At 34.7% G+C, this 22,357-nt stretch overlaps 1 protein-coding gene across 1 annotated transcript in view; it reads left to right on the top strand.

Moving 5' to 3' along the window:
• CCDC73 (coiled-coil domain containing 73) overlaps positions 1 to 22,357 on the top strand; it is an 84,850-nt gene that overhangs the window by 52,234 nt on the left and 10,259 nt on the right. The window contains exons 8-15 of the mRNA XM_063332930.1: positions 754 to 889; positions 3,766 to 3,845; positions 9,855 to 9,983; positions 10,325 to 10,384; positions 12,940 to 13,044; positions 17,476 to 17,586; positions 18,959 to 19,093; positions 21,409 to 21,444. Coding sequence (XP_063189000.1) covers positions 754 to 889; positions 3,766 to 3,845; positions 9,855 to 9,983; positions 10,325 to 10,384; positions 12,940 to 13,044; positions 17,476 to 17,586; positions 18,959 to 19,093; positions 21,409 to 21,444 — 792 coding nt within the window. The remainder of the gene's footprint in view (positions 1 to 753; positions 890 to 3,765; positions 3,846 to 9,854; positions 9,984 to 10,324; positions 10,385 to 12,939; positions 13,045 to 17,475; positions 17,587 to 18,958; positions 19,094 to 21,408; positions 21,445 to 22,357) is intronic.

The raw sequence follows: 22,357 nt of genomic DNA, 5'->3' as shown, positions 1-22,357 counted from the left end.
CTTATTTTCATGATACATACACTAGCACGGTTGCCAAAGTTTAAGGATCTACTTTTACCTGTCTCCAGCCACTTGCTCATTTCTGCTCTGTGTCCCTCTATGAAGGTGCTGGGACAATGGGTTGTGGGGGCTATGTTTTAAGCTGTCTGGAATTTTTAACTGGGCCCTGTATTTTGTTGCGCTACTACAACCTGAGAGCATGGTATACTTGGTTTAATACTACAGTAGGGACAAATAAACAGCTGGGGCAATGAGGTACAAACATAGAGCTGCTGAAGCCACTGTATTGTTTTGAATCTGCAGCCAAAGACATGGGCAGGTATTGAATAGCTGATGTGGGGTGGATACTGCGTTAATCTGCACGGACATCTTACATCAAAGGAGTGAGAGAATACAATGCTGTACCGAGTGGTAGTGCAGGAGGACAAATATAAACACAGGCAGCATTAGCATGTTAGGCTATGTTTGCAATACAGCGATGGATTAAGTAACACATTTAAGCCACATAACAAAGGAAAACTTGAAACCAAGATTTGAAAACAGTTAATACAGTTCTGCAGACATTTACATAAGAGTTCTCCTAAATATAAGGTACAGTATGTGAAAATGTGTTAAAGTGCTTTTTTGGTAATCTAACACACAGGTGAAGGTCTTTGGAATGAGGTGCTATCTGGAAATGGGAGCATTTGGAGAGTTGGTTTATACGTGCTTGTTACTGTCATTAAGTAGGTGCTTCATTTATGTTTCTAACAGGATCAAAAATTACAGATGCACTTAACGGCGAAAGAGGAGCATCATAAGAAACTGAATGAAATTGAGAAATGTTACGCTACTATTGCGTGTCAGTTTGGAATCGTAAAAGGTGTTCATGGAAAACTGGAGCACAGTGGTATGTGCGTCTTTAATGTTCTCCAGCGTTTGTTTTTGCTGTGTTTTGACAACACCGAGTTGTCGACACATGAAAAGTCAGAAGAATAGCAGCTACCCAGTGCCAAGCATAAAATATAACAACTGATAATAACTGTAACTGAGTAGCTTCTCACTGTTTCTGTGCCAGTGCCAGGTTAAGCAGCACAGGCCCGTTACCTCTTCTTCTCTTTGCTGATACGTTGGTACAGTTGTGTGTGTGAACACATGGTAAATCATATTGAAGAACTGATTTGTGTTCAAAACAATCAAGCAGCAGACCCAACCCTTTAAAAAGAATAATAAAAAAAAATGCTTCATTTTGATCAGCTTACTGTTGCCATTCAGCATAATTAACATAAACAGTTGTACCAGCTCCAATGGAGGAGTGAAAATAAAGGAATTAGCAAACAGGGGAAAAGGAATGCTCTTTAAAGTAGGCTTATTGTTGAGAAATGGACAGAAAACATTAATGAAATAATAAAAATTATTTTCTTGTACAGAAATATAAAATCTCAAAACCAGTTCAGTAAGTAAATAGGGAGGTATGAATAATTTTATGCAGTTACCATTGTTACGTAGATTCTGACTATTCGGTTATTCAAGCTTTATAAATCAGTACCTTATCCTTGATCATGTGTTGAAATGTAATAAAATTATTTGTGAAACTACTTACACATGGAAATATTACTCCACATGCATTCATATAAATATATAATTTATATCTGTAAAATAATAAAGCTGATAACCTCAAGTAATATAAATACCTCATTTAAATGAAGTTTTGTACCTATTAATTTGAGAGAGAAATCTTCGTTTCTCATAATAAAGTGATAAATTTCTATGCAAAGATCACAGTGTATGTGTAGAATATGGACTTTATGTATAGTTCTGTGTGCCCACAGTTTTTATCCATGTAAACATGTACGCAGGACGTAAATAAAAATAAGTACTTATTTTTTAAGGAAAGGGAGAAGTAGTTGTATAACTCAAAACAAACAAACAAACCCTCCAAGCAAACAAAAAAACCCAAACAAAACCACAAAAAACCTTCAAATACCGAAGCTTGTAAGTTTGGAGGTTATTGATGCCTGAAACCAAACAGTTTTTCAGATCTAGTTTGAATAAATTGGTAGCACATTCAATGTGTATTTGTGATATTTCAGTACCTCAAGTTACTTTTGGTATTCAGGTTTTTTTAATAGACTAATATTTAATATTAAAAACAAATTAAGAGAAAACATTGCAGTGTTTTCCTTTTGTTTACATTGGACAAGGCTTTTCTATTATGTCACGTACAGAAAAGTCTTCTTGCTATTTCATGGAAAAATAAAATTTACTCTGTATATTTACACTATTTGAACCACATATAAATGCTTTTTGCTGTGTTTCTACTTACATTTATCAATAATTGCAAAACGAACCTTTAGAAAAGATTAAATGTGTTACTAACTGCTTCCATCCAAGAAGCCAATCTGTTCACCAGCTTGACTCTACTGTGTCTTTTACTGCAGAGAGAATTCAATTTGCATTGCAGTATGTAACTTATAAATGTAGGTAACTTGTAAATTCTGAGCAACAAACTGCTGGTAGTGGAAAAGTCAGGCAGAAAGTATACGAGGCATTTTTAATGCAAATTGTTTAAATTTATAAACTGTTGTTCTTTATCTGCTGTATTAAAGCAGTATGTAGGGACACAAGAAAGTGAAAACTGATGTGTTATATGCTGTATAGGTAAAATATCACAATTTATAATAAATCTAAAACTTTATTGCCTAACCAATGTCCTACTATTAGTATTTTAAAGCTAGAGAGTGAACACATGACTCTTGTTGAAAGGTCGGAGAGAGTTTTACCAATTTTTGCCTGCTTGTTTTTTTGGTTTTTTTCTAAGTTGTATTGGAAGATATTTGTTACATTCTTAAGTGTTTTAATTTGTTAAGCACGTTCTCATACAAAACTGCAAAATTGCTTATTGTATTGTAAGGCAGTTAGTTGTCCATCGTTCCCCATGATGCTTACCATCTTTAACAGAAAAGGAAAGAACTTTCTGGGTGTTGATGGAGTGTCTAGAGTTCTTGTATTCAAGTGTTGTGCTAGAAGATTTTTGAGAAAATGAAGGGAAAAGATTAGCAGTGAATGAAGAGGAATCGGGAAATAGAAAAGGCTGAAGAGAGACCTCAGAGGATCAAAATACTGAGATTGAATACAGGTGACTGAAAAAGTGCAGGGACCAGTGAATATCTTCAGCTTTTCACTGTGAAACTTCACACAATTTCCTAGTGATATCTTGGCCTATATAAAGTCTAAGAGAAAACTCCCCTTTCAAAAGGGACAGAGGTTATTAGCATTTCCTCTCTTTCGTCCTCTGTTGTTTGCTGTCTTCCATGTCCTATATGCATATAATTCTGTACATCTGTTATCTCAATTATTTGAATATTCTGTTGTTCATTATGGTCTGTGTTCCTCTGAAAATAATTAAACTCATCAGAAAATTACAAGCAAAGCCTTAGTTAAAAAACAAAACTAAGATTAAAAGTTAATGGAGAAGTGGTCCTAATAAAGTGACATCAAATGACACTAAAAATTAAATTACAATTAAAAAAAAAAAAGGCAAACCAAGATACAGAAAAGTCTTAACTCATTGTTTGAGGTGTAGAACAACTGGTACCACCTGGTGTAATCCTCCAATGTAGTATAACACTGTACAGAAAAAGTAGTTGAGTCCTATTTTCAGTCTGTTTCCTTTCCATGAAGATGTTTAATTATTTTATTAATTATACATAATGCATTGCAGTTATAAATCAAATATTCAAATATGAAAGTATGTGTTAACATGTTTTATTTTTTTTTTTAAAGTACAGGAAGCGATACAGCTCAATAAGAAACTAACATCAGTGAATAAAAGACAAGAGACTGAAATAAGTAATCTGAAGGAAGTAAGTATAGTATTTATTTCTGAATGTGTAAGTGTGACTGGGACTTCTACAAGCTGCTGTACTATTAGCAGAAGTAGTGGACAAGCAGCAGAACTGTTCTTCATTCTATGATTAATGGCTAAATTAGTCTTCAGATGAACGCCAACTAAAATTTGAACGGCTCTGAATAGTTTCTGTAACTTGGGAATTTCTGTTTACTGCTACAGCATCCTACTTGTTTCATGTCAATTATTAGCAACTTCTCTTCTTCCAGTGCCATGTTGTCATTGCTTCTCACATCTGACATGGAAAGGTAGCAGTGGTTTCAGTTTAGTCAAAGAGAAATAGAACATGAAGAGTAGTTGCCATAGAAGCAAGCTGGTAGCTTGAACGTAGGATAAAAAGATAAGTGAATCCACATCAGAAATGTGAGAGTTTTCTGATAGGGCAACTGTGACATGAGGTAATAGTGATACGATGGACAAGTTTTCTGGCCATTAAGCTCTTTTCTGCCCTCATCTATTAAAAAACTGCTATTTGCCAGGTACGATTTTGAGTTGCACTCCTGAATAGATATATCTAATAGTGGGAAGAATAAAGTTCTCTTTTCCCTTTGAGATGTTTCTTAAGTGCTGACAGAAGAGCAAAGGGACCCTCTGAAGTCAAAATTGTCCTGTAAACTCAGTATCTTTCCACAGCACATCCTTTTCATATCTCCTTATCTTTCTATTCCACTTTTTTTTTCTCCCTTTGACTCTCTGAGGATTTTAGTAGGGAACAAATGCACATCTGTTCTCGCTTTCTTGGCCTGATGTTAATACATAGCTTCCAGACAAATGCTTTGGACTACTATGGAATCTTTGCAAAGTTTGTGGTTTTCTTGCAAAATAAAAAGGGGTGGGGTGGGAGGGGAGATAACTTGTAAATGAGAAGGGACTATTACCATTTTGTATTTGGGTGAAATTGATCAAAAATTGGGTATTTACCTGCCATACCTCTTCTTTGCCTGAAAAATGAGATTTGAAGGTACAGAAGTACTTGAAAGCTCTCCGTGAATCTAGTGTTGTTTTTTGTTCTTAAGAGCACACAGCTTCTTATTGTTAAGGTTCTTTGGAGTATGATGCCTCTGGAAGCCTGATTGGTAAATTTTATTTTGAACTAGAGACAGTTCAAGGCTTTTTTATCTATTTCAGTCTTACCTTCTCTAGTGCTTTGCTTATTTTTTATATTTATTACATGAATATATCCTAGCCACGGTAAAGGTTAATCGTGAATTCAATCTAGAATTGTTTAGTTACATACTAGAATATAACATGGCAAACCTCAGTGTCAAAAATATCAAGTTTTGAAGTGACTAATCAAGATTGCAGAACTCCTACCATCATAAAAACAGACTGAGAAACACAATAAGAGTAAAGCAGAACACTGGGAAAATTCTCAAATTAATTTCTAAATCACAATTAGGTTTCATGGCATTTAGAAATGTTTATTAGCTATGTAATTCAAATGATAGGTTATACACATATATATTTATGTATTATATATACACATAACGTATATGTATTTATCTGAAATATTTGATGGATGGAAGAGCAACAGAAAAACAGTGGAAGTTGTCAGTGGTAACTTTTCTCTACAGAAGCTGTATTTATTAGAATGCTAGTGTCGTCATAGCCATGAAGGTCTGAGGACAATGTCTTGTGTGCACTTAGTACGCTTCAACTGTACAATTCCTTTTTAAAGGAATTGTAATTTGTATGTGAAAAAAAAGAGGGACATTCATCTAAAATACAGCACATCTTTATTGTAATATGTTGCAAATATAAAAACTTAGGAGTTTTAGAAATTTTTAAGCATTGCAGTAAATTAGATTTGTTGCTTTTGATTAAGAAACTGAGAATAATTCATTACTTAGAATTCTCTGAGGGTAAGTAATTTGAGAGGTAAGAAAAGAAAAATGTTTAAGAAAATTTTACATAGTGAAACTTGTGAGTAACAGAGGCGTGTGAGATAAACTGATGGTGATTTATGTACTCCAGTAATCAAATATATTGCTTGATCCATTTTTTTTTCAGCTGTACTCTTGATTCGTAAGGTCATGGTGATGAATTTTAAATAAAATACTGTTAGATAAGCAGAAGAAGAGGCCAACTGAAACTTAATCTGGCTTCCTCAGCTCACCAGGAAATGCCTTTATCCTGATTATTTCTGCATTTCTTATTGGTTCTTTAGTATTTGACCATCCTATTCTGAATGTCAGTGGAAAACTGAACTGGAATTTAATTTCTTAGCCTTTTAAAATTGCAGGTGGTGCTGCAGCACTTTGCTGTGGCAATGCCTTATTCTGCAAAAAAAAGGTGGGTGTTTATTTATTTGTAAATATAGTTTTATAGATAAAAGTTGTGTATAATAGAAAAACATGCCTTTTTCCTCAAACTGCAGAATTTCTGTGAAAACAGAGTTAAAAATGAATAATAGAGTAAAAAAAAAAAAAAAAAAAAAAAAAACCAAAACCAAACCAGCCCATTTTTCAATATTCCCTATTTCAATGGTTTGCTTATAAAACATTTCTGGAATGTTATGTAGCGAGCGTGTGCAGTTCTGAACTCTACCTTTAATGGCATCTGTTAGTTCAGCACGACTTCTGTTTGTGAAGGGCTGTGGGCTCATCTTTTGGGTCACTCCGTAAGCAAAGAGAAGCGCTTGGAGCCAGGAAGAAGTGCCCTGAGCTAGTTTCATTTCACCGTGGTTGTTACCTTGTAGTTAGCCTAACCATCTTAAAGCAGTTGGGGGTTTCCCCTTGTTGAGGAATGTATCTCTTGTAGACCGAAGGGGGATACAAGAGATACAAAGCAATAAGAAAACTTTGCTATTTGAAGAGTTTGGAAGAGGGATTACCAGGCTGTTTTCACTTGCTGCGTAGCTGAAAGAAGCCGTAATATCTGCAGCACAAGTTGGGACAACTTACAAAGTTGGTTTTATCTGCCTTGGGGATTTGACTGACCTCTGACAACTTGTGGGTTCAAACTTCTTTCCTCTAATATTCCCACTCCAGTGCTGGAGGGGGAATGACTATCCATAGTACTAAAACCTTAATTTGGCTGTCAGCTCTTATCACAGCCATTACTTTGACTCAGCCCAGGATGATCTCTCGCATTTGTTCTTAAGGGGAATATGAAGTTAGTGAATGCTATTCAACATTTGTGGATAAAACTAAACTCATCTCCAGTTTTAATGAAATTGCAAGTATGTGATGCGGGTGTTAAATATGTACAGCAGTAAAAACTGGGCTAAACTGAGGTCCGTTCTGCACGGGTTTAGTCTTCTGGGATTTGTGTAAAGAAATATTATTTAGAGAGGTTATAGTTTGCTCTTGACATTGCCTGCTTACAAAACCAGTTCCTAAATCTTGGCTTAACAGACTGTGGCATAATTTCCTTTTCAGAAGCATTTGTTTTAGAATTTGAACATTTAGATATCCAGTGTGGTAGTATTCTTTTCAAGCACTACGAAATCTGCTAGCATTGAAATCTGGCCAAGAAAAGCAGCAGAATGAAACAAACCTTTAAAAAACAGCTATGCTGCTCAAGGCCTGAAAGATCACAAGAGGGTTGCACTGATCCAGGAAGACAGCGAAAAGATATTGCTGTAATTTTGGATACACTTAAAGTTTGCGTAAGGTATCAGCACTGTCTTGGGAAGTGGTTACATCTGCCTGTGCTGGCTGCTTTTCCAGTCCCATACCACCTCTTCGTGGTGGCACATACATTTGTGTGGCCTTGAGGGAAAGTAGAATGAAAATTTTGTATTGATCAAAACTACATTTTACCAAAAAAAGGGAGTAAGTTTTAGCTTAGAACAACTGGCAAAAGTAAAATACATTTAAGGAGCAGAACTGTTTCTTTTGTGACACTCGTGACATACGCTGGCTTGAAGCGTTTCTGAAGCCATGTCCCTAAGCGTTGGCTGCTACTAGCAACACATCAAAGGAGTAGGTTTAAAGCCTTATCCTTCTTTCTCAGCATTCCCCAAAAACTGATAAAATTATTTTCCAGATTCTATTTAATTTATAGCATTCTGAATACTACTAGTGATGTTATGAATAACAGAAAGTTACTAGAAAAAGGAGCAAAAACCTTGGGTGTGAATATTTTTTAATTTCAGAGTACAAGAAAATACACGTATGTAGGTATACAGTTATATTGTTTTCACAGCTGCATACCTTGTGCTTTCACTGATTTTTGGTGATCTGGTTTGTGTTGGTTCTTTTTGGGTTTGTGTTGTTTTTTGGTTGCATGTTGGTTTTGGTTTTTTCCTGCCTACAGCTTTGTCAGATTAGCAGATCTGGGTTCATTTCCAGATGGATTATACACATCTACCTGCTACATATAAAGAAGACAACCCAGTCATCTTTTCACCTCGAGGGCATGATATACTTAGTATGACTTCTTTCCCCGTGACAAAAAATGTAGTAAGATTTTTCTGCACATAATAACCTCTGAATTTCGGAAAATATATAGTATCAAATCCATAGCAGGTTTTTGCACCTGCTTGTGTAGCACACAACCTGTTAGCTGTCTTCTGTGTACTGTTAATCTAGTTCTTGGTAAAGATTGGCATAGTTAACCTTTTCACTTTGTAAAAAGTTAAAACTGCTTTCACCTTCTGCCATTTACATGTAGGAACTCTCCTTGCTTATTTCATTGCAGAGCCTTCTAGTAAAAAATATTACAACTAGTATATGACTTTATTGCAAAAGATGGAAGAAGCCTTACTAGGTTACAGAATATCACAATTCTAAAGCATTGCTGTCTTTGGATTCTATAATTAATTCTACAATTACACTTAATACTTATTAGATCATTTTAGATTTATTTATGGCTAAAATATGAGAAATAAAGCCTCTAGGAAAAAAATGATCTATTTTAAAATAGTACCTATATTGTCTGTACCTATATTGTATTGTCTGTAAAACTTTACATTTGTGAATTTCAACATAATCTTCCCTTTTCTTTTGTACTGCTATATGATTTTGTCCAGAACAGTTAAACCATTGGTCTGTGATAAGATGGAATTCCAGTTTTGTGAAGAAAAGTTAAACAGACCAAACTTAGTTGTTAGATAAAACTATTACCATTCTGCATGCTTGGTTCACCACTATGGCATCATGAAGAATTCTTGATACTATCTGTGAACAGCATTCATAACCTCTGCTATTTGTCTGAGTAAACGTCAGAGTGCTCAAGGAGAGAGCGATATTAAACAGACTACCTTGTACCAGAATGGGAGGGGTGGGGGAGAACAGGGCACAATATTTATGACTCCAGGAACTATAAGTTGTAATTTAATGAGATCAAAGCATTTACTGTTTATTTGCTGCACTAGGAGCTTGGAATAAACTGGTTAGAAAACAGACACCAAAAAAAAAGGAGGATATTTAAAAGATTATAAAGACTATAAAATCAAAGGCATATTTTAGGTGGAAAATCATGTTGTAGAAGTCTCTAATATAAAATTAATTTAGCATTCTCCTGAGATTAAGTAATTAATGTTTCAGGAAAAGCAAAGATCCTCCAAATTTATAGCCAGTTCCTGTTTTTACCAGATAGTCACTGTTCTTCCTTTTTTTTTTTCCTGATTCCCAGGAACATACAGAGTAGTTATAATAGGTACTTTATTCCTATTGTATATCTCAGTGTAGGAGGTTTTACCAATACCAACTCAATGCCCACTTCTAATAAACATTTTGTTATTTCATCTTCCAAGAAGTATAAGTATCATAAATACTTCAAACAGAGTAGAATTAGCACAATAACATTTTACCTCTGAAAATAAACTTTTAGCCACGTGTGACAAATTTAAAGTTTAGCAAGTCAGTCTTATGAATTTCAGTTCCTCTTATTTATTCTGTTGTTTCCATACGTTATTTAAAAGTAGGGCATGACTCAGGATAGTTTAAAAGATTTGTCTTCGTTTTGAATTGCAATGCCTATGCTGGGTGAACTATTTATATGTGTTTCCTGTGTTAAGGAACTGAAGAAAGTAACTACAGACTTGATAAGGTCCAAGGTCACATCTCAGTACAGGGTGGGAGAAGAAAACATCAATCTTGCAGCAAAGGAAAAACAGTTTCAAGAACTCCAACAAAAAATCACAATGGTATTTTGGAATTTAAACAAATTAAAATTTTGGTGAATATTTTCTGTTCTTGCCGCAAAAATCATGGCAACGATCTCTCTGATTTGTATAGATTCCTTTCTACTAATAGCATATACAACATAACAAAACTGTTTCCAGAACATTTCTACGGAAGTAAATATGCTATGAATTTAAGTGTAATTTTATAGTAAAAAAAATATGGCTAAGAGGACATTTCAAAACCATTTAGTTTCTTTAAATATACTCATGATGATTCACAATGTCATGTTAATACAATATAACTAAAGAAAATGGACCGCAATTTTAAATGCCTTTTACTGTTCTTCATGCTCTTTTTTAAGGAGACAGCAGTTAGTAAAAAAGTTCAAGAAGAAAACACTCACATTAAAGAAGAAAAGTTGGTGAGTTATTAATACAACTTTGCTATTTAGAAATCACTTAAGTATATATGTGTTATATTCATACTTAAGTTTCTGAAATTATTATACTAAGCTATCAAACCTAGTTAAATTCACTTATTTTAGCTTCAGAAATATTTTAATACTACCATAAATAGGATCTGACTTCTCAGCTTTTACAAAGTATATTAGCAAAACAAAGTACATTATTTGACACTTTATTCCAAGTTTTTTCTTAACTTTGATTTTCTATTCTTAAGTTTTGTCTTTGAATTCAGATGGGAGAAATTTGGTATACCCATGAAAAATAAGTACAAATAAGCAATAAGGTTTGCATAACACGCTTGCTCTTCTGCTTTCTGGTTGCCAACAGTTTACTATAATACTCCTGGTATTGAAACCAGATAAAATTGGAATCATGTGTCAGTCATATACAAAGGAAATGGTGTTCATTCATACAGAACATATACATACAGAATATTAAGCTACACCTACACGTAGCTGAGCAGAGTTAAAACTGTCTTGTATCGCAAACTCAGGTATGTTCCAGAACAAATCCAGATATTCAAACCAAGGTACATGAAGTCAAGTATCAAATACAGCAAGAAAATTATGTTCCCTGTAATAACAGCAGAATACATTGCTTTGCAAAATATTAAGTGTAAAAAGGGCTTTTTTTTTTTTTTTTGTAAACAGTTGCAGAATTTTCATTCTACAGTTCATTAAAACAAACGTGTCAGAGAAGTGTATCGTTCTTGTTCTCAGGGAGGGACAAAAGCAGTAGCTTGCTCATATACCCACTGAGCATTCATTGAAGGCTAATCCAGCAGTACTCTTTCAATCCATAAAAGCCTGATTGTGTTTGAATTTGCTTTTTAAAAATACTTGCCAATAAACATCAGAGAAAAAACAAGAGACATACTCAGACCTCATTACTCCCACAGCCCTGAATGCACTAAAAGCATTTATGTGGAGAAGCTTGTAGCATAATTCATATGCATATTTGATAGGTATTATCTAAGAGAAGGACTCGGGTTTTTTTCTCTATTTTGTTCTGTGTGAATTGCTAGAGTTTGGTTGGTTGGTTGTTTTTTGACATATGGAGGGAGGGGTTTGGTATAAATCTGGGGAGGGCTCTAATACAGAGATCAACTTCATGTTTTCTCCAAGAACCTGGGTTAGAAAACGTCGATTTCAGTGTTACAGAGAGCCACAAATTCACTGTCTGGATTAATTGAAGATGTTGGTTTCAGTGGCTCTTGGACTAAGGCTGAATATATTGTCTAAATTGTAGTTGGTTTACACTGAACTGTATGCAGAGAAGCAATCTTGTCTAGTTGAGTGAATACTGTACTGGATTTAAAAGACAAGGCCAACTCTGCTACTGACTTCAGATGACACTGGCCAAGCCATCCCACATCTCTGTGGTTCAGTTTTCTAGATGTAAAATTGAACTAAAAATAAATGAAGCTTCAGTGCAAAAATATTATTTCTCCCTGCATGACAGCGTACGTGCATGAAAAGGAATGAGAGTACACCCAAAATAATGATTTTATTTTTAGTAGATAACTCTATCTGTGTATATGATCAAACCAAAACCAGATAAACATGAAAGCTCTTTGTAGGTAAATGAAAGTACTTTATTTTAATGATACGTTCCCCTCTCAATATAGTTTGAAGCAACTGAGAATATTTAAGATTATCTTCTACCTGAAACTCAGGGTTTTTTTTTCCTGTGCAGGTGGTCTTTTAGTAATTGCTGTTCTGGTGTTTAGGGAGTAGAGATTGGCTTGGGTATATCATCCCTCTGTCTTTGAATCTTTGGAAATGTGTTTTGTTTCCATCCACTTTTTCAGCTAACTGCAGCAAACTTAATAGCAGCACCGATGGGTTTGTAAATCTATCCAACCTTAATCAACTCATTTTGGATGGCTCTGTTTTTAGAACTTATTCTTCTTGAAGTAACAATATACTTTTGATGAAGGTGCCACAAAATCTGATGTACTTGCACCATATAATGCAAAGCTAATGTGTCTTAGTTCGCATCTTTTGGCATTTAATTCAGGAGATACAGAATAATGTCACATAAGGGTGATCCATTAATGGAAGTGATTACTTGCCTGCCGTATAATTTCTCTGGGTTTTTCCATATTTTCCAGAACTATAATATGGTACCATAAAATTATTCTGTTAGATCAATTGAACTCACAGCGGGGTTGGATTTGCTTTATTTTATTCAGATTTGCACTGAAGTATGTTTAAAGTATCAATGGATTGTTCATTTTAATGATAAGAAAATTCTCTGGAAAAGAGCAAGTTTTAGCTAGTTGTAATAATGTTATCTTCTCCAAAGCAAAAGGGCGGAAAAACCTGGAGTTCTGATTTCTTCCTACAAGCCCTTCCCCAATGTTGACATTGGAATACATTTTTATATACATGATTTTGTAGACACTGGCAGAATAAAAAAGAAATATATTCATCTAAAAGACATAAATTATCTAATGTTTAAGCTTCAGAAACAAAATCTTATTCAATTTATACTAATTTGTTTTAATAAGGAAATTCTCAGCTCTCTACAGTGTGTGCAGGAGCTGCTTCAGCGAACAACCCAAACAAATGTTAGAATGGAAAGTGAATTAAATGCACTGAAAGAAGAATATCAGGTCAGAGTTTTCTTGATTAGACAAGCTGCTACTATCTGTTATGTATTTTTTAAGTCCAGGGCTGTTAAAGACATCTGTATGCTTTTCAGAACTTTTGACCTCACTTCCATTGCTCCCTCAGCTCCTTAACTGTCAGCATGAACCTTGAAACGCAGTCTATGGTTTCCCTCTTTTAGTTCTCCCCCTAAAGTAAATCATGGTTGCTGTTCTTACCAGCCATTTCTGGAGGGTAAAACCAGAACATATTGGGGGTTGCTTTCAAGTATTTTGAAATCAAATGATTTTATGACTTTCGTTTCTTACAGTTTTCATGTAGGTATAAACTTATTTTCTGGAAAATACTTCAGATTTCAGATCTTTATAGGCAGATTTTGTCCCCAGTTTCGTTAGAGCAGAGGGCCTAAAAAAGAGCATATCCTTAGCCGTTTCTTACTGTGTTGTCAGGTGTCGTATTTATGCAAGAGGTGGTAAGTAGCCAAACTGGAGAGTGTGGAGTTGCAGCATTCCTCAGGTCCTCTTTGAGTGTGTGAAAGTGGCTCAGAACAGTTTGGATTCTAAATTCCACTAGCAGTCAGACTGGCCCACAGTGCACTAAAGATTAAGGTCATATCTGTTCCGGCCAGCTGTGCCATGCAGAGTTTGGGTACAACCATTAATCACACTATTAATAATTATTATCTATCTACTATTTGTTCATACATAACCACAACTATTCCATTATTTGCTTGGGCTGTGAGGCCAAGGTTTTGAACTAGGATCTCAGATAATATCAAATTAAACTTCCTGTGTGCATGTGCAACTTTTGTTTCTAAATGCTTCTATGCTAAATTGAAATTAGATTCACTTCACATAAGCCTTATTTTGTCTTTTAATAGATGTAAGCAGTTTGCTTTCTGCCACAATATGAATTTTGCATTTTGATGAAACAAGTAAGGTTAAAGATGAGTTATGTTCTCCTTCAGAAACTAGCTAAAATTTCAATAGGAATTAAAGTACCTGCTTTGTAGTACTGGGTAAAGCTGCAGTGACTGGAAGAGAAAGAGAAGTCACTGATTTCAGATGTCTAGGTTCTTGTATTTGTATTAGTGTTGGATTTTCATGACTTAAAGTTCTGTGATCTCAAAGTGCTCTAGAATCAAGAAGAGATGCTTCTCAACCTGGAGAACAGCCCCACCAGTTCATTATGAATCTTCAGAGTTCTCCAGTTCCCTTTTTGTATATAGGCTCTTTTTTAAAAAAAAAACAACACACCCAAAACCAAACCAAAAACTAAAATGACAAAGTACAGTTTAATGGGAAAAGATTTGTATTTTTCTTAGCACATTTGAAACTTTTGACCAAAATTAATTTAACAGTCCCTTGGCTGTAGAATTGCATGAAGTGGCATGCTTTTCTGTAACGTCATTTATATGTGGGGTCCAGTGAAACAGCTAGATTGCTTGCTATTCATACAATACTGTTTTTTTGTTAAAGTAAGAAGATAACATGCATTTTATTTTTAAAGATGAATGAAATTACTTTGTAAATTAAACCAGAACCTTGAGATAATTTAATTGGTATGTAACCTTACTAATGATGACTTTCATAACACAGGGGGGCCTTTAGGATCTTTGTGTCTGGATTATTGAATAGCAGGTGTATTCTAAAAGTACTTTTTCTGATAGTATTTCTAAGCTATTGTTTCCCATCTGAGATAAAGTTTATAGTATGCCATAAAGCTCCAGCTAAAACTGTGAAGGGTATCTGTGAATCTTATCTTTGAAGACTCCACATAAATGTCTGAAAATGTAAGAAAAATATAGCTTGTTTTCTTGGTGTTAAGGTATGAATTCAGTACAAGTCCCTGCTTAGGCCTGTACAGGCCAACAATTGATTTCTGTTTTGCAATCATACTAATTCTGATTAGAGAGCCTGCTTTGATTTGGGTCCTGTTCATGTTTGACAATGGGAAAGTATTTACATTTTCTATTTTTCTAACTACAAGACAAACTTTCTAGTCATCAAAGCTTCAGTGTAGTCTTCAAAGCTAATTTCTTGCAGGCACAGGTGCTTTAGATGAAATTGGTGTTACAAGACATGGATCTCTAATAGGAGGCTCTTGATTCAACCTTTGAAAGCTCTGTTGACTGTACAGGGGCTCCTTAATACTTAGTTTGATGTAAATATTCCCTCTTAGTCTTCAGTGTGGGGCTTAAGATCAGCTAAGATTTGATCTCAGTTGAGTTTTGTGAGAGTGTCCTGTGGACTCTCAAAACCAAGATGTTCTCACTTGAGAATGGGAATTAAAGGATTCATAACATTTATATATGCCCATATGAGTGATAAGATTTCAAGACATCACATCTGGAAACAAAAGTGGCTAGATATTCTAATGTGCTTTTTTGTAAATCAAATAAATATATGTTTAAAATTAGAGCAATTCCCTTAAACAGCATGATGTAAATACAATGCTATGTTAAAAGTGAATGTCACATGTTCTTTCCATATGAACTCACGGGATTATTTTGATTTGTCAGAAATGTCCATCTCTCTGTTTAAACAGTAGTTGCTTTTTACTACTCATTTGGCTGACAGTTTGATACAGTGATGTTCCAGGGAATGAGACAAAGTTAACTACTTATTTTGCAGTGTCATTTTTTTAAAGCAACAAATGGAACTTATAAAATAGGGAGCTGAATACATAACTTGAAGTGGCTACCCACTCTCTTGCCAATGTGAGAGTTATTGCTTACATCTTTATTGGCTCTAGAACCGCAATATGATGAATTGGGTCTGAAGGTCATGTATTATCCCTATGCTCTATCCTACATCCCTGTCAAATTTGTGGACCTTGCTGATCAAGGAAAAGTGTTTCTTCAGAATAATAAAAAAATTGAGGGAGTGATTGTACAATCCCATGGAAATATTTTTATTCATATATTCACTCACAAAAAATTACTGCTTATTATCTATGCGTGCTTAGTGCTAGGATACCAATGTCCTTAAGAGTTCAGAAAAACAAGTTATAATTCTTTACCGGGTGACGGAATACTTGAGAGTGCAAGGAATTCAGGTATTCCCCTCTCTGTACAATTGGCTTTAACATATGATGAGTCATATTCCTCTGCTCCTCCTGATCTTTTGCCCTAAGAGCTATGCTGCAAATAATTACTATATTCCATCTCAAAGGAGGTTGCATTTGAGACACAAGTAAAAGAATCCTTGGAGTTAAGCTGGTTTATCAGAGAGAGGAGGTCTTGGACTCCTACTTTATAAAATTGGGTGAAAGGTGCTACATCAGAGTGCAATTATTCAGGTAATGTATTGTTGAATTGCCTCATCTTTTTAATTATATAATCTGTCAGAGAAGATCCATTATATTCTTATGCACAACTTTCCCTATGTGTATAAAAATGCAAGGGAGTCTGAGTTTTCCTGGTGTTATACCTGTAAAATATATTTGTATTAATAGTGTAGCTAAATTAACATAGACATTTAAAAATTGAATCAAGAAGTAGACTCATTTTTAGTTAAAGATTAAGTAAAAAGGAATTGCTTTGGAGCATTGCATCCATATCTTAACATTTTTCAAGTGGACTTTCAAAGCAGCTCAGCAGAATCATACATATGTAGCTGGTCATATAGCTACATGCATTAAAGTTATGTTTACGTTATCAAATATATTTGTGTCATCTAGATAGTAGATAATGGATGCAGTAAGTCCTTTATCTTCCATATTGTTTGCTATAAAAATGAGATAGGATTAAAAATTCCAACAGTACCTGATGTGTGTGAAGTTACTTTTGATTTACACAAGACCTGCTTTAATTTAGCACCGTAAAGCTGAAAGAGTTAACCCCAAAATGTTGCAAGTACAATTATGATGGTATAAAACATAATATTACTGTTATTTTAATGCACTCCTATTTCAGTGATCTAATAAAAATAAATTAAAGGATAATCAGGCGTATGCTTCATATTCCAATAGATATGTTTTAGAATTTAAAGTTTATACAGTTTATATAGATATGTTAATAAACAGTTTTGGACAGAAAAACTGGTCAGAAAAATAAAAAGATTTTATTTGGGTATACAATAGTTTTTTCTTTAAGTACAATGGGTCTAGATTGTGCTACATTTCATATTTCTTATCTCTGGACTTTATATTACTTTTTCAGCACATTAAAACTTATGCAGTGAAACTGAATAATGGCAAGTGTTTTTATACCCTTTTATAGCCATTTCTTTTTTCATAACCTCCCCCTGTTTCCTGTTAGCTAAACTATAAGCACCTTTCTGTTAATTTATGAAAATTATTGTTGAGATAGCACATTATCACTGATCTGTATGGCACTTCCAGCATGTTAGAAGCAAAGGTCCAAGCAACATAAAACACATCAAAATTCATTAATGTGGTATTGATTATTTTTTGGATAATTAATTTTATTGCAGACCCTTGAAAGAGATAATGAGCTGCAAAGGGAGAAGGCCAAGGAAAATGAAGAAAAGTTCCTTAATCTTCAGAATGAGCATGAGAAAGCACTAAGAACTTGGAAAAAAGATGTAGGTTTATTAAATTAAATGTTAGAGTATTAAAAGGTTTCTGAAATAGTCATCAAGCATTTCAGGTAATTCCTAAAAGCCAAGAAAATATTACAGAAATAATACAATAAAAACAACCAATTTCTTTTCCAATAATGCAGACTCTTCTAGAAAGGAATACTTTTAAAACATAGATTTAGGAGAAATGTTGACTTCTGTGCTCTAAAAGGTCAGTGCGTTTCCTGCAGCTCTATAAAGCAAGAGCCAGGGTATTAGGTGTTGCCTTGGATTTACACACTTGCTATTACCTAGACGTAGAAGCTGATCTAGTTTTTAATTTACATTGAATTTTATGTATTCTTCAGGAAACTTGCAATTTTTTATACAACTTATTCAGAGAACAGCAGCATTTCTAGGCTGCAGTCTTGTACCCTCTCAGTAGGGTAACTATCAGTAAACTGTCATATACTAAAAAATGAATGTAAGCCCCCATAGACAGCTACAGAGTTGTCCTTGTAATCCTTTTGTCTGAGGCTAACTCTTTTGTGTGCATCCACTATGGAGATGACTGCAGCCATGAGACTACAAAATAGCTCAACTGTTCTGATGCTCACTGCCCTGAGAAGATTTGATCTCCCTAATTCCTAGGGGTCTTATACTGTAGTTTGCTGTATAGATGTGAGATTTGGCCCTGCTTATTTCTCAGGAATGCTTGCAACTATTGTTTAGAACCTAATTATTTTTTTTCTCTCCATATTTCTGCTATGGCTAACTACAAATTTGGTCTCTTAAAGTATAGCATCATCATAGATAATGTTAATATTATACACTGCTCTGGAAATATTTGTCAATTAAATGAAGGTATTTCTGTAAAATTACCCTTCTGTTCTTTCTACAACTTGTATTTTTGACCATCCTTTTTGTTAGAAATACAAAAATTTGTTACATACTCACTGAAGAAGCACTGGACCCTTGAGGCTATTTACAGAAGTGAAGTGCCAAGGAAATTATTTGCTGTTGCAGTCTAGTCTTAACACTGTAGGTGGACAATGAATGTTGACTAGCATGTTTATCTTTGAGCCAAAAAAGGAAGAAAGCTATAAATACAGATCTCACTTTTTTAAGCATTGCTACTTGAAGTAAATCTTAAAAAAAACACCAATTAATAAAAGGCATCGCCTGTAATGGAAATGTGGTTAAAATTTTGGTTGGAATGAAAGAGCTCAAAATTATCTTACTTTGTACACAGGAATTCCTTAGCATCTACACTTTCTTTAAAGGATGTACTTTAATTTGCTAAACTGTTGATACTCCTGTAAAACACTGTTTTACATATTTGAACACGCAGTAAAGATCTGTGTTTGTGTGCTCTGTGTACCCTCAATTATTACAGGAGGAAAACATGAGAAGAGAAATAGACATTATTAAAAATGAGCTGAATTCCCTTAAAGGAGTTCATAGACATCTTGAGGATTATTGTCATCCTCCTCAGGAAAATCAGCGTTCTGAGCAAGTGGAAAATCCACAGGTAAGCGTCTCCAATAGCTGCAGTACGTTCCATTTCTTATAAAAGTATTAGAGAATGAGACACATGACAGTTTTTCTAATCTGGCTGTCATGTCCACTGATCTTCCTGTGACATTGCTAAACCTAAAAATTTGTCTGATGTAACCAATGATCCAAGATCCCATTAAAACTTACTGTACCCAGAGAATGTTTCCCTTTCATCCCGAGGGCACTTACATCATAGAAACTTGAGATGTTACCTCATTAATAAATTTATACACAATAGATAGCAGTTATCTTGATCTATCTTTACTAAATCCTATTTCACAAACACATTTTGCATGGGCGTTTCTCAAATAATGTGGCAGACTCATTGACCTCATATGTATATGAGTTCCCTGGAAGTGTGGAAATAAGTCCACTTCTCCTCAGAGGAACTAACTTTAGCCTCTGTAACATGGGACAGATCAGAAGATTTGTATTGTCAACATACAGATTATGTAAGGTCTTCAGTTAGAGTTTAAAAACCCCACACCTTTATTTCACTTATTATCAAAGGCATAGCAAGCTTAGAAAGGAATGAATGCAGGAGGTAAGAGACTGTTGTATGCAGTGCGGGTTGAACTAGAATTGAGCTTGCATTGCTGGGTTAACCAAATCTGTGTTCAGTTCTATATTCAGAGCACATATAAGAAGTCAACAAGTGGTTAAGCACATGAAGATGGCCTTCTGGAGCAAAAAGAAGAGCACATAGCCCTGCAGCTATGTGTCCCTTACTTAAACTGGATTGCAAATTTATATTCCAGTCTTTTATAAGGTTGAAAAAATGGGAAGAGTCATAAGCAATAAGAAAAACATTCCCTGTGCATTGAATGTATCCTGTTGTTCAGTTAAGTATTGGTTATATTATTGTTTCCATTAGTTTTTACATCCAAATAATGAATTATCCTTCAGAGAAGGGAAAAATCATTTTGTATGTATATAATTTCACTTTCAGTATTAGGAAGACACTAGGACTTTAAAGACAGATTATTTTTTAGAACTAGTCTATGAATTGTCGGTAAAATGACAAACTGTAATAATATTTTAGAATTTGGAAGAACTTAAAATCGGTTTCTTCACAATGCCTGTACATATGTTAATAGCTCAAAAACATACGTATGCACACATGTATGAACATACACACACGTATCTGCTGGTACGTGCTTAACACTGCAATGGAAGTTAGACTTGAAAGTCACTCATCGTGCCTAAGCTGTATGAATTCTGCAAAGTATAATGCAAATTGTGTAACTTTTAAAAATCATTGTTTCTTTAAATGAAAATGAAATACGAATTAATTAGGATGCAGAATCAATGCACACGATCACTTGTTCACGATAAACAGTACTTGTGCGTACTAAGATAACCCAGTGTTTGAAAGTAGATAAGCTTAAAGCACGTGCCCGTAAATGCAAAAAAAAGTCTGAGATGTCTTCTAAATATATACCTTGCACTATTTTATGGCAAATTGCCATACCGCTTTGTGCTGTATGATCATAAGAGTTCAAAAGCTAGGCAGGTTAGGCTGAGTCACATCTCCAGTGGAACACTGCCAAGAAATTACAGGCACTGCAGCAGATCACATTGATTATTCTAATCTGTGGAATTTCACCTTGTATCATTAATGAGTCCGTGTCTAGCAAAACATAAAAGGGCAAGGTGTTGGCTATGATTTAGAACTTGACTATGGCTCCAGGTGTTGCAAGGAAATAGGCATATATTTATTTTTACATCTAGTGCAATCTGAAATCCCTGCAATTATTTGTGGGACATGAAATTTAGAATGTACGTAAACTTCATACTGATCACCTGTGGAATAGTAATTAAGCAAAGGCCTTTTAAAAAAGAAAGGTACAATGTCAGACCTTATTGCAGACTCAAATTGCAATTTAGTTTAATTTTACCATGGTTCACATTTATTTTAATATAATTTGTAATACAGATAACACCTAACAACGGGTTATGGTAATTCTTTTATGTGTATATGTACAGGGAGATCTAGGTTTGAGGTTTTGAATTTCATAGTATGAAATATTCTGTTGAGGGAAAAGTCATCTTAGGTAAGTGTATGTTGCTTAGGTAGACTTCACTAAATCACAGGGAAAAAATTAAAATCCAGGTCTGATAGTTTTGATATGTAGGCATTTTAGTTTATGCATCTTGGACCTATTTTTGAAGGGCTGAACAGCCGTTTGAAGTTAATGGAAACTAGGTTTGTTCAACCCGTCTGAAAATCTGGAAGGAATTGTGTAACTTTTCTCCCTTTCTAAGAGCACTTTCTCATGTTTACTTCAGATGCGTTCAGCGGTTCAGCCCATACCAACAAATGTGGTAAGTTCCACCATTGTAGCTGTTTTATACCTGTACAAAAGAGGAACATGCACAGTTATATCGTGCTGTTTAGTGTTTCTGTCTAAAGAAACAGCTCCTAGAAGCAGGAGTTTATTAAAGAATTACAGCTTTCATGACAGAAAAAGGAAATTTCTTGTATTTGAATTTGAAAAGAAAAGCTTGAAAATGTAATGCCAAGGCTGTATACAGCCAAGAAGCAAAATTAACTAATTAAAAACTAAAAAATAAAAAAAAGATGTAATATTTATGATTTCCAAATCAGAATGACAGGGAAAGATGATAATAAAACATGAAGAAAAGAGAAAGAAATTTCAATTGAAACTTAAAATTGAAGGTGGCGTGTTTGGTAAGAGAAAACTATTTTTAGGACCTTCTTCTATTCACCGTGACTCCTCTCTCCCTCCAAATCAGCCAAGCTGGGAGCATCAGGATGTTTCTGTGACCTGTAGAAATTTGTTCCCTGCAGATTTGTATTCTACATCATCTACTTTGCCACAATCCCATTTTTGACCAGTGTTGTCTACGCACCTCCCTCCATTTTGCAATATACTGTCCTCCCCGCATGTACGATGCCCGAGCATGGCGCTTGTAACTCCCTCCCACACCCCAGCCTTCCTTTTGCAACACCTCCAGTCACCCAAGTATCTCCAGCTTTTTCTAACATCTTTTATGGACTAAGCAATACCCCTGCTCCCTCCCACATCTACCTACTTTTATATCCTATCTGTAGAGCAAGAGCCAGCGCGTGCTCCTGCCTTCAGCTGCCAAACAACTGATGACAATAAAGGATCTTTTTTTCCTTTTTTTTTTTTTTTTTTTTTGGTGGGGTTTTCTTAGGATGTTTCTTTACTATTCAGCTCGCAGTTTTCGTAGAGCTTTACCAAAGGCAACT

The sequence above is a fragment of the Chroicocephalus ridibundus genome, chromosome 4 (genome assembly GCF_963924245.1).
Source record: "Chroicocephalus ridibundus chromosome 4, bChrRid1.1, whole genome shotgun sequence".
NCBI lineage: Eukaryota > Metazoa > Chordata > Aves > Charadriiformes > Laridae > Chroicocephalus > Chroicocephalus ridibundus.
The sequence above is the reverse complement of the archived record's forward strand: the minus strand, read 5'-3'. Positions and strand labels throughout refer to the sequence as shown.